Source organism: Vigna unguiculata, chromosome 5, assembly GCF_004118075.2.
Source record: "Vigna unguiculata cultivar IT97K-499-35 chromosome 5, ASM411807v1, whole genome shotgun sequence".
In the NCBI taxonomy this organism is placed as follows: domain Eukaryota; kingdom Viridiplantae; phylum Streptophyta; class Magnoliopsida; order Fabales; family Fabaceae; genus Vigna; species Vigna unguiculata.
Window position 1 is genome coordinate 2,599,188 of NC_040283.1, and position 13,591 is coordinate 2,612,778.

The 13,591-nt window shown below is 32.9% G+C and overlaps 2 protein-coding genes across 2 annotated transcripts; both read right to left on the reverse strand.

Annotated features, from left to right (window-relative positions):
* Window positions 1–5,239: 5,239 nt before the first annotated feature.
* Window positions 5,240–7,431, reverse strand: LOC114186114 (phenolic glucoside malonyltransferase 2-like). Its single transcript, XM_028074139.1, has 2 exons — window positions 7,418–7,431; window positions 5,240–6,921 (listed from the first exon to the last, which is right to left on the reverse strand). Exons 1-2 carry the CDS (start codon window positions 7,429–7,431, stop codon window positions 5,391–5,393), a joined length of 1,545 nt encoding a protein of 514 aa, XP_027929940.1. The 3' UTR covers window positions 5,240–5,390.
* An 877-nt stretch (window positions 7,432–8,308) lies between these two features.
* On the reverse strand, window positions 8,309–10,296 carry LOC114185131 (phenolic glucoside malonyltransferase 1-like). The gene has a single exon (XM_028072665.1). It carries the CDS (start codon window positions 9,871–9,873, stop codon window positions 8,530–8,532), a length of 1,344 nt encoding a protein of 447 aa, XP_027928466.1. The 5' UTR covers window positions 9,874–10,296; the 3' UTR covers window positions 8,309–8,529.
* Window positions 10,297–13,591: the final 3,295 nt, after the last annotated feature.

The window sequence follows — 13,591 nt, forward strand, 5'->3', positions numbered from 1 at the left end:
AAGGGGACCATTCCTATACACACTTCTAAAACGCCTGATTACACTTTATCGACAACTACAAAAGGTTTTGTGACTGAACACATCACATGGGGATCCACAGATGTAGCAAGCATCAACAAAAAATGTTGTTCTTATTAAGGGCAAAAGCCTTGTTAACTAATATCTGCATCTCTTAACATATTAATGTATAAGAAGTTTTCCATTAACGTATTCTCATAATCGAACATGAATAGTTTCAGAAGGACATGACAGCCTCATAATCATTGATCAGTCAAGTTTTGGACAACCCAATTGCAACAATAATCCCAAGTTTTGTTTTACCAAGAGTCGACAGTTAAATTAATCTTTGTATTGTCGAAATAACAGTTATCAGCAGAATAGATCGAAAGAGATTTTGGATTGACGAAAAAAACAAAAGGTGACAATGATTTTTGTATAAACAAATCATTGATTGATATGTCATCCGTAATGTTTTCACTCGACAGTTTTTCTTGGGCAGAATTATCTGTTTCCTTTTACAGTTACTATATTTTGGAGCATGGGATGTTCATAGTTGGTGGCTCAGAGATGAAAAGAAAAGGTAAAAAAAAAGAAGTTGAGATAAAACAGAAAGAGTAAGGGCATCACATGGAGAGGATTTAGAAGACAAACAGAGAAATCCAGTTGGGATAAGTAATGGCGAGACTTAAAAAGTTGTGGTGCCTTGTCCAAGGGCATTGTCATGTCTATGTGTATGATAGCTACTTCGGAGAAGGGAAAGGTACTGGTAGGTGAGGGACCAATTATGTTGTGATATCTTTTGAAACGTACACCCACTGAGCACAAACAGGACCACACAACTTTTGCAGAGAGATATGCATGGGAGGCAAGTTGAGGCTTTTCATTGAGCTGACACTGACACAGTTATTAACCCTATGGCGCATGCTTTCATCAAAACAAAGTCAATTAATCATATGTCTGATGCACAAACGTAACCCAAGTTTCTTCTCTTCTTCATTTGGCAAAGACTGCTATTATGTTCTTTCACTTTTCAATTTGGATTAGCCTTCATCTCAAAACCCTAAACCATCTCAGTTCCAGTATAGCCTTCATTACAATTTTCCTTCTCATGGTTTCTAACATGGATAAATTCATCCTAACAAACAAGGAATAAATCTGAAAACTACAGCAACCAACCTGATTTTTCTTTAATTAATAGATACGTGTTAAGCAAAGTTCTTATATGCCCTAAACAAAATATCTTCTAATTTGCATATATTTGACATGTAAAAGCATGAGAAAATAGAAAAAGGCAGACTATATATATTCCTAAAGATACAATGTTCTTTAATTTCCATGGAAAAAGAAGTGGGCCTTCTTTTAATTCCACAAAAAGAACAAAGGCAAACGACTCTTTGGCTCCAATTCCTTTTCATCACGCATACGTTACAAAAAAAAAAAAAAACATCATGGTTCGAGTGATTATCTGAAAGAGATGGATGCTCAAGAAGTTATTCCACAGTCACTAAGCCCAAACATTTCTAAACAGTGTTATAAATTTGCTTCATTATTTAAACCATCGAAGAAGAAGGGAGTACTATGATATGAATATGTTTTGCAGCTAAAAGAACATCATATATACCTAATATATAACGTAGGACATTAAGAAGTTAAGACATAAACGGCCAAGAGAACATGAGCGAAAGGTGAAAAGAAGGAAGAAAAAAATCAAGTTTCTACTTTCTGAAAGGAGAAAGGAAAATGGTTATATATACATTCTTTACACTGTAATAGAGGGTTCCTTTCTGTCATCCGTGAAAGCTTCCGAGGCTATATAAAAGACTATGAACAAGCAGTGTCTAGTGTTTTATCCGAAAAAAAGAAATGATAAACAGACTAATGACTGGTTTCTTTGTATGGGAAACAATATGATCCAAAAAATGGTTTCCAGATTCGTCATAGAAACCCTGGGTCAGACGCAGAGCTCGTGACTAATCATCCACTTTTATAAACTGCCAGAACGCATCAGAAGCAGAAGCAACCGTACTATCTGTAAGCTGTAACGTTATCTTGTGTCTTTGTCCAACTCCTAACTTCAATTTTGCATGTCAGTCTAAGCTCATCAACAATGGAAGTTTGGTGATTCGTGACGAATTTGCAATACAGCTATGAAGCTTTTAAAAATATGCGACTGTAATATCAATTGTAACGTAAAAAAATGATAGCTTCCACAACTGTATAGAACACGTTAAAATCGTAATCACAACTACAGTGTAATATGCAGGTGATTCAAAAGGAAGAAAGATAGAGAAAAATAAAGAAGTTATTTGTATGTTGTGTTGTGTGATGATTAGAAAACAGTCTACAACTACAATTTTGTCCACATCCTCTAGGTTTTTAGGGTGTTTACAACTGCATAATTTCCATTAATATCATCATTTCTCTTACCCTAATTAACCAGCAGAAGAACTGCGGTGTAATAATATAATGCAAAACCTAATGTTTTAGGTTTTCATTTTCAGAGTGTATTATAAGAATGATATAGAAATGGTAGTGGCCCCCATAATGGTAGAAATTGAGACAGTAACCTCCATGAAAAAATAGTTGCCAAACACTTGGACTAAGGCACCGCCACACCAATCATGTTACAGTTTTTTCAATGCCAATCGCTCTATTATATCTCTAAAGAATCAAGCGTCATAGTCACTCACGCTCACTGCAATTTTGTCAAATTTCAGAGCATGTATTTTATGCTATATTCTTTTTCTAATTTATACATAACTTAAGTTTAAAGTTTTACAAAAATTAATTTCATTCTTTTTTATGTATTTTTCTCCTTGAAGATTTTACTAATGAATTCATCCAAATAAATCCTGATACTATATGCATATTGAGAACGAAAGCTATCAGTCACACTTAAAAGTAGAGGTAACGTTAAGCAAACTCCTACCCGATTAGAAACTCTCCATCTATTTGAAATAATTATTATTTTAGCAAATAAAAACTATAAATATTTATCTTTTTGGCACCATCAAGATAATCCTTCATTTTTTTTAAGTTTATCCTTCTTTTTGTACTCTAAAGCATTCGGTACTGATATTTATAAAGTGAGGTCATTTCCTAAGGGATAAGGATTAAAGACGCTGAAGTTCCAATAAAAAAAGTAATTAGATTTTCAAAACTAACTTTATATCTAATTTCTTGAGAAATTAATATCTTTTTAATCTCTAGTACCAGGCTTTGAATGACAAATTAATACAAGAATCACTGAAAAAAAATAAAGGTGTGATTTAGTTCGTCTAAAATGCAGTTTATCCACATGCTTCAAGCCATTACAATCTGAAATTTCAGGTTCCCTCACACACTAAAAGTTGTTCCTTGTTTTGAGATTCAACTTGAAGAGAAAAAAAGAACATGATCAAACACGGTCTATGAGTGCTGGCTTTTACTTTTTCTAAATCACTAATTATATTTTAGTTTTAACTAAAATTCTATATTTTTTTAGCATTCAAATGTATTACTTTAATTTTTCATGATAATCAGGTTTTTCAAATATTGTTGCAATGATTTTAGTGTCATGTTTTAATTATGCTAGCTAGTTAAATGCGGATAACAAAAAACTCTCTAGTTAAATATTTTATATGCTGTAAATGTATAATTTTAATTTTTCAAACATATCATGGGTAAGTTATCCCAATCGATGAAGTAATTAAAATTTTACAATTTTGATATATGAAAACTCAATATATAAATTGTAATTGAATTTCTTAAAGATAAAAAATGTACATTTGAATACTTAAGAATCGAATTAACACAATTAGAAACCATGTGACTAAAATTGTATGACTGACTCATTAAAAGAAAAAAAAATCAAAAGTTTATTTAATATTTCTTAATAAGGAAGTGATTCAATTAAACTTCCATTCAACAGTTCTGTGTGACATGCAGTTACTGTTATGAGCAGACTACAGAAAGATGATCCAAAAGAAACTTAGAAGGAAAAGAAAAAGAAAAGAGAAAAACGGTAGGTTTTGTCTCTTGAGACTGAATAGAAGAGAACTCGTGACATAACAAATGGTTTGTTTTGTTGGGATATGTGTCACCTCTTTGCTTTGTCTTTCTAATATTTTTGTCTTCCATAACTTGCTTTGTCGGACGCATGCCCTATGATTTGTCGCCTGCTTTTTTTTTTATGTGTATGGGTCAAGCTTTTCATTTTTTTTGTTTTCTGATTAATTTAATAAATGTAGGTTTAATCATAATTATGATTTAGCTGTAGAAAAACAACTTTTTTGAAGTTGGTAATTTCATCCTCTGTTAATAAATTTCCGTAAAGTAGAAGTAAGGGGAGGGTGGTTAGATTGTTAATGTCATACCTCACTTTTTGGCCAGAGGTAGTAATATTAAAATTATTAAGTCAGAGTTATATTTTAATTGAATATTTTTGTCTTCTTTCAAAATATGATTTATTTTTAGTCTCAACAATTGACATTAAAACTTTTAAAAGGCCTGATTATCTTAAACATCCGTGAATCTTGGTAATGAGATCTGAGTGAGATAGATCCAAAAAAAATAAATTATATGTTTTAATCCAAAAAAGAATTAAAATTGTATCTGCAAGGTGTGGCAACGTAAAAATTTTGTTTGAAAATTTATACCTGATCTAGACTTGATGTATGATCAACCTCCTTGAAAAGAAAAAATACCTTTCATTCTCCAATTAGAAATATGATTCTTTTTGTTTGGATAAAAATAAATGAAATATCCTTTTATAAGTTAAAATTAACTTATACACAAATTAGTAAATAAAATTTTAAAGAAATGACATGAAAACATTTTTACATATTAATGTATACATAAGAGTTTCCTTGTAAATGAATATGTTTTATTTTTTTTCTTCTTATTCTGTCTCGAACAATTTTTCAAAATATATTCAGTAAAAAAAAATTGTCAAACAGCATCTTTTGATGAAAGAGATATGAAGGTTTGTCCATCAATATCAGAGTTTAAAAAAGATCGTGGGTGAAAAGAAAAATATTCACAAAAAGAGTGTTTCGTTCATCAATTATCTGAAATTTCAAATTAGATTCAAAATTCATTTCTGCAGTTTTCTTTTTCAGAGCATTTGATTTGGTCCCAGAAAGCTCTCTTTCTCATTAAACTTCATTTTGATGTATGAACACTAAAAACCCTAAACCCTAACTTATTTGTCCACTTTATATTAAGGGTGAATAAGTATTTGCTCTATGCTATGTTCCCATAACCATTAACAATATCTCTCAAACCACATTCCATAAACACTTCTTTATTATGAAAGGACAGAACATTTCAAAGAAGAAGCTGTTACATGCTACATTTCAAAACATAATTTTCCTAAATGGAATTTATTCTTGAAAAGCCATGGGAGGAACTCAAGATTGAAGTCCTTTAGCAAAGAGAGAAGCAAAGTTCTCCATTGTTGTTTTCTTGGACACAAAACCTATCTCAATTCCTTCTCCACTGTTGCTATCTGAAAGACTAAACACTGTAGTTCTTTCAACAGACACTGTCTCCACCTTCTTTGGTCCTCCCCAACCAAAGTCACAACTATAAGCCTCAAGATTCGGTAACCCTGCAACTCCAATCGCCTTCACATCAGCTTCAAGCAACCATGATGACCAATTTTCAGCTCCATTCAGAACACCATCCTTCTTCACACTTTCCAAAGCTTCACTTAGTGCTTCCACAGCCACAAATAGTCCATCCTCCCCCAACAATTCTCTTCTTTCAGCAGTTGCAAGTCTTAACCCAACACAGTTACCAAAATAGGTCGGAGGAAGAGGTGGCTCCAAACAACCCCTGCAATCCACTGTCAGAATCAACATAACTCTCTCGTTTTCCATTTCCTCGGCTCTCACCCTGCAAACCCATGCATATGCAAGAGACAACACAAACGTTGACAAGTGAAGATTGATGTTGTTGTTCTGTCCCTGCTTAGACACGACACAATTCTTCAGCTTTTCAATATCTAAACCAGACAATTGAAATAATCCTCCAGTTGCATGTTCCGGAGATTGCACATCCCAAACCATCAGGCTTCTGTTGTTGGATCCTCCCTGCATTAACCAATCATTGACGAATTTTTCCCCTATTTGGTTGGGGTCTTTTACTAGTATCCTTTCATAGAAAGGACACAATTCAGGTGGCAAACAAGTGGCTGCGCGTGATTCTCGACAAAGATAAGCCCAGGACTTGATAAACGATGTTGAAGTCTTGGCATCAAGAACAGCACGGTGTGAGGTTATTCCAATGGAAAATCCGGAGTTTGGAAACAGAGTGATTTGCAAGGCTAAAATCGTAGCTTGTTCGTGTGATATTGTCAAGTGAGGTAAAAGATGGTGCATTTTTTCACTTTCCCAAAGATTTGAGCCCGCTAGATGGTTGAAATCAGCATCAGATTCAGCTGCTGTGAGAGAAACGGTGTCACCCGTTTTGTAATTGATGATGGGGTTTTGGGAGTGAAGGGGCCAAGTGAGGTGGCCTGCAAGAGGAAAAAAGTGGCCTAGTGCAAGAGAAAGAGAGTTTATGAGTTTGGGAAGAAGGGTATGGAAGAAGGGTGGGGTTGGGTGAGAGAATTGGTAGAAGAGAATGCGTTGAATAGGAGGTGACCTTAACCATAGTATGTCAAAGAAGGTGAGAGGAAGCGATGTTTGTGTTGGTAATTCTTCTGAATCCAAAGTTGGTGCTATGCTGAAAACTTGTACCACATGCATGGTTTCTTTCTTGTTGCTTGGACCAAACAGAAAAAAAGGAAAAGAGAAAAGAAAACTGATGCAGGTGGTTAATTGAAACAGATATACATTATATTCTCTGCATAACGTGCCCTGTAATCTTATACATTTCAAATGTGTTGATTCTAAGCTATTAGCTATTATTAATCTTCTCTGATGAATTCTCCTCACACTTCACAGGTGTCATTTCTTGCATGAATCTTTTGTACGTGTCATTTCTACAACAATTTTTTTCCTACCCTCAATGTACGTGTTTAAAGCTACGAGATGAATTGTGCAGTTCCAATTGCATTTCACTTCTTCTAAGTTTAGCTTATTTTCGTTTTGATAACATTTTTTGTATTACATTTTTAAGTTCTTAGACGTATCTTATCCATTCTATATAACTCATACTTTAAACAATCCAATTTAGACCCAGCAGTTCCAAAAATTCCATAGATGATAATTTCCTTCACACCAAATCTCTCAAATCTTAAATATCATCGTGGGAGAAATGTGTAATGCCATACTATATAAAATATTAAATTATGTGATGATTGGTTTTAAAAGTATGATGAAGAGTTCAATCATACAATTAAATGGTCTTATAGAGATTGTTTATTGTCTTAAGTATTCGTTGTTGAATGACCTTTTATTATTTCTTTAGTTTAGATTGCATCTATAAAGACAGAACACAGACCATATATTGTATATTGTGCTAAAATCTATGTTTAAAACACTTCAATCATAATAAAATGTCTTTTTCAATCTTACTCTTATATTTTATTATTGTTGTGAAAGCAACAAATTATAAATAAGATTATATTTATCAACAAGTTGATACGGAAGCAGACAAACAAAATCTAGATTCATCCAAGTGATTCCGAACTATTTCCGTCCTTTTCTTTCAAACAGCTTGGTGGATTCGTGTTTCACTCAAAAATCTTTCTAGTCTCATCCTTTTGTCGATCTATGTCTAAGATTTGTAATGTGTGTATTAGTTACATGGTGAATTAGTCGGTCATTTAGTCATTGTAATTTTATCATGTTAGGAGTGAAAGTTTATTTCTGCGTGTAGAATGTGCCTCGACTGAATCATATCAGTTTATTTTTGTTTGGATTCTTCGACTTGGCAAATTATTGTCCATTGAATCTTCATCTGTATTTCTCGAAGAACTAGCTTGTTCATAATGCCAAGAAACAATGGTTCCAGTTCCTACAAAGAGTCCAGTCAAAACAACACACCTTAATTTCTAATCAATCTTTCACAAAATCTAACAAGTCGTTTTTGTAAGATTATATCATCAGTTCTTTCCTTTTGTCCTTGTCCTCGTTCCCACCCAGTTTCTTTCTTCTCTTTTTGTTCCTTTTTAACACTTTTCATACTTCCTCCCAAAAAATTGAGGGGGAGGATCAACATTTTCAAAAATCAACACCAGTACTTCACCTTACGACTTCACATTAACAAAATATGGGGATAACCAACACCAGTGCTAATACACGATAGTGGAATGATTTATTTTACTATTGCAAACCTACACAGCGTTTCAGATAATAATAACTAGCCAAATGATAGAGTATAAGAGATAAAAAGTTTTGCCAGACTTTTATTCCTGAAAAGAGAAATGATCTACCCAAACATGGGGATAATCAACACCTATGCTGCTAATACATGGTTGTCAAATGATTTATTTCATCATTCCACACCGACACAACATTTCAGATGACAATAAGCTACCAAATGATAGAGAGTCTTATTCCTGAAAAGCACAACATCTACCCAAACCAATAGGATAGAGACTCAAGATCGAAGACCCTCTTCAAAGAGAGAAGCAAAGGTCTCCATAGCTTTTTTCTTGGTCACGAAACCTATTTCAATACCATCACCAGTTCTGCTATCTGAAAAACAAAACGCTGCAGTTCTGTCAATAGACACCATCTCCACCTTCGTTGGTTTCCCCCAACCAAAATCACTACTGTAAATGTCAAACCTCGGTGACCCTGCAAATGCAGCTGTCTTTGTGTCACCAACTTTGTAACTTTCATACACCATCTTCCACCAGTCTTCTGCTTCGTGCAGAAAACCCTCCTTCTTCAATGTTCCCAAAGCTTCACTCAGTGCTTTCACAGCCACAACAAGCCCATCCTCCCCCAACAAGTCTTTTGTTTCAGTAATTGCAACAGTGATACCAACACAGTTCCCTAAATACGTCGGGGGAACAGGCGGTTCCATCTGACGCCTGCAATCAACGTTCAGACCGAAACCAGTGCTTGTACTTTGGCCACCTTCTGCTTTCACTCTGCACACCATCGAATAGGCTGCAGCTAGAACAAAAGTTGACAAGTGAAGGTTGGTGTTGTTCTCTTTACTCTGCACAATCTGCTTCAGCTTTTCGATACCGGAGCTAGACAAATGAAACAAGCCTCTAGTTGCTTCTTCCGGAACTGGCATCTCGCTAACCTTGAGGCTTCTGTTGTTGGGTCCACCCATCTTTAACCAATCACGGGAATACTTTTCTCCTATTTTTGTGGGGTCTTTCACTATTTCCCTGTCAAAGAAAGGAACCCATTCCGCTGGCAGAGAATAGGGTGGTTGTGCTTCTCTGCAGAGATACGCCCACGATTTGACAAATGTTGTTGAAGCCTTGCCATCAAGAACAGCATGGTGGGAGGTTATTCCGATGGCAAATCCAGCGTTTGGAAAGAGAGTAACTTGCACGGCAAAAAGCGTGGTTTGTTCGTGGGATATGGTCAAGGGAGGTACAAAAGGGTGAGTTTCTGTAGCTTCGGTGAAATTTGTCCCTGCAAGATGGTTGAAATCGGCGTCAGATTCAGCTACAGTGAGTGAAAGAGTATCACCCTGGTTGTAAACGATGAGGGGTTTGGTGGAGTGAGTGGGCCAAGTGAGGTGTCCAGCGAGAGGGTAAAAGTGGCCAAGTGCAAGAGAGAGAGAGCGTTTGAGTTTGGGAAGAAGGGTATCGAAAAAAACATCACTTGGATGATGAAATTCATAGAAGAAGACACGTTGAACAGGGGGTAACCTTAGCCATAATATGTCGAAGAAGGTGAGGGCGAAAGATGCCTCTGTCGGTAACTCTTTGGATTCAGAGCTTGGTGCTATACTCTCAACTTCTACCACTTTCATGGCTTCTTGCTGCTTTGTTCTACCCAGACCAAATACGGGAAAACCAGACAGCTATAATCCAGTGATTACCGATCCTCAGTGCTGTTATAAAAACCATCCAACCACTTTCCAACCACTTTTTTATTCATTCACTCACGTGTTAGTTTTATAAGTTTTCTCGGGTACCAACATCGATGCGCTTATAAAACAAAATCTATCCATCTACTTTCTAACAACTTTCTTATTCATTCATTCACGTTTTACTTTTATCAGTATTTTCTCTCTGTTTTCCCAATGATATACACAGAACAGAACCCTGTTTAAACCGAGAAAACCCCATTCTATTGCTGTAACATGGTTAATAGGTAGTTGTTTTATCAGTTAGTACTGACATTACAGAACGTACCAGAAGGTCTGCTTCTGTAAAATTTGAAGTAAAATGAGAATGAAATTTGAATAATAAAAATAATATTTTAAAAACAAATTAAATAAGATGTTGAAGAAGGCAATGAGATCTACACTCTAGCAGAACCACACAGTCTCCAACAAACAGCTGGAAGATAAGAAAGAGGAGATTGAGATCCAATGCTTTACCCCACCCCGTTTCAACCTCTTCTTCATTTCTACTTTTACCTTCTGAGAGCATTTGAGTGTGATGAGATTTTAGTTCATGGGTAAATCACACAGCAACTGGTCTTTGTGCAGAATTGTGGTAGCCGAGAAAAATAAATATTGGCCTCTAAAAAATAAGAATATCTTGTGGTGAAGTAAAAAAAGAATATTTGCACGTGAAGCCATATGGGCAAGATCTGAAAATGCAAACAATCATATATCTCCTTCATTGTGGTTACTGTTTCGCTGAAATTGTTCATATCTAACAACAGAAACCCTTTTGAGCTTCTTATAAAACGTGCTCTAATATATATTTAAAAAATAATAATTTTTTAACAACTAAATGTCGATTTTTTTTTCTGTAATATATTTTAAATAATATATCATTTTTCTTATATTTTAAAATCATTTAAAAAATATTATTTTAAATAATATAAAAAATTATCAAAATATTATTATTTATTATTTATACGTAAACTCTCGTATCTCAAGAATCTATTATCTAATTATAATAAGAAACTCCTATTTTATAATATTTAATTTTGATAATAAAATATTTATATATATTTTGAAGACTTAAATACTTTTTGATCTTCATTTTCGTAGTGTTTGTTGCGGATTGTCCTCATTTTGACAGAATGTTTAAAATAATCATCATTTTTACCGAATGTTTAAAATGATTCCCATTTTCGCAATTCGTGTTTTATTTGGTCCTTTTCTGTAATATCGTTTAAATCATTAACGGAACATTGTACAGGTGGCACGGTTTGTATTAGGGTGTGTTACGTTACGTGTACTGTATAGGTGTGGTACAATGCTCCGTTAATGATTTAAACCAGGTGACACGGTTTGTATTAGGGTATGTTACGTTACGTGTACTGTATAGGTGTGGTACAATGTTCCGTTAATGATTTAAACGGCGTTACAGGAAAGGACTAAATAAAACACGAATTGCGAAAATGGGGATCATTTTAAACATTCGGTCAAAATGATGATCATTTTAAACATTCTGTGACAATCCGCAACAAACACTACGAAAATGATGACCAAAAAGATATTTAAGCCTATTTTGAATTATTGACGTTAAAATATTAAAATTTCGAGAAAACTTAGTTTATTTAATTTGTAAAACATGTTTAAATACACGAGAAATTTATAAGACATTGTATTAGTTAAAAATAATGAAAGTTACAAAACAGTTAAAGGAAATACATGATAATGAAAATACATAATAATATTGATTAAAAACAATGACATTGAAGAAATATATAATTTCACACGAATTTGGTCAGATAACGTAAAATAATTTCTCCAATCATGCATCGTACATATTATTGTTCGTGTCTAGAAATTAGTTGGCAAAACGGAATTCTCAACGTGTTGCTTTCTTTTTGGCAAATTGGGTAAGGATTAAAGGGTAACCAGTTTGTTGTGGGTCATTTTCAAAAAAAAAAAACCAGTTTCAATATTAGTGTGGGTGTTGTTATTTTAAAAATAAACTTGGAATAAAATAAATAAGTATAATTGAAAGACGAGGTTTAAATTATTTTTTAAATACTTTTAAATTTTTGAATAAATTGTCAGTTTTTTAATTTAATCATATAAATTTAAAGATTATTTGAAAACAATGGAAGCTATGGCCATAAAATTAAAAGGGGTAATTTTTAGAATTGAAAAATGTAACACGTTATAAACATGTAAATGCATATACATATATATAGAAAAAGAAAGAGAAAGAGAAAAATATAAATTTGGATTTTCTAACAAAACTTTCCTTAAACTCTAACAAAAATAAAATCTAGAAAAGAATTATTGAAGCAGAATAACACAAGAGCACCTTCTCTCTTCACTAAGTCAAAAATTCAAACACCCCAAAGTCAAGATTAAGTAAAGGTTCACTTCAATCCACAAAACCCTATTTACACTACTCTATCATAAAAAGGAAAAAGACGAAAGTTAGAAAAAGACTTTAATTTCAGATTCTCTGTAGAAAAGAGAGTTTGATAGTTTAACAAACTTCTTTTTTTATAAATTTTGATTTTTTTTTATTTTAAAGACACACTAAATCTTTCTCTTCTCTGTTCAAATCATACTTAACCTTTTCTTTTTTATCTAATGAGATACCACCACATCAATATTATTAAAAGTTTGTCAAAAAAAATTGTTAAGAAATAATTTTCCATGGTAAAGGAAGAAGAGAATCTAATCTTCATATTTTAAAAATAAGATGAAACCCTATTTACACTACTTCATCAAAAAGGAAAAGATGAAAGTTAGAAAAACGTACCCTATGGCAAGAGTTTAATTTCTGATGCTCTGTAGTAAAGGAAGAAGAGAATCTGATCTTCTATGAGCATAAAAGAAAAAGGATAAATTAGTAAAAAATGTGAATGAGACTTGAAAAAAAAAGTTAAATATATTTTTTATCCTTAACTTTCGTTAAATTTTGGAATTAGTACATCTCGAAATTTTAGACTAATTTAATCTTTCATCTCTCGAAATACATGAATTTAGTTATTTTAATCAAATTTTTTTAAGTTTATTTGACATTTCAAAGGCATTTCATAGTTATATTTGACTTAATATTGAAGTAAAAATATGTCAAACAGTATAAAAAACTTAAATACGATTCTGAAATACATACGAAACATCAAATAAACCTAACAAAATTTTATTAAAATAACTAAATTCATATATTTTGAGATATTAAAAGCTAAATTGGTTCAAAATTTTAAAATAGACTTATTTCAAAATTTACTGAAAGAACAAAAGTTTGAGTTTCGGTGAAATGAAATTACTTTATTACATTGTTATATGCACCCTTATACTTATAATCTCACCCTTTTCATCTTGATTCTATTTTATTTTTATAACAATCTAAACATCAAGGCTCAACTTCCTTTAACCACACTGAACATTCCAAAATTACTGACGGCCCTTAAATTAATAAAACTTTCATATTCTAATAAAAATTTAAACATAATCCATAAGCATTGTATATATACTTTAAATACTAAAGTTAAACATATATCAAACTTATTTGCAACTTTTCTAATTTTACACACTTACAATAAAAACCTAGTCCTTACAAAAATTACTATGATTTTAGCGTAATTAAAAAAATATA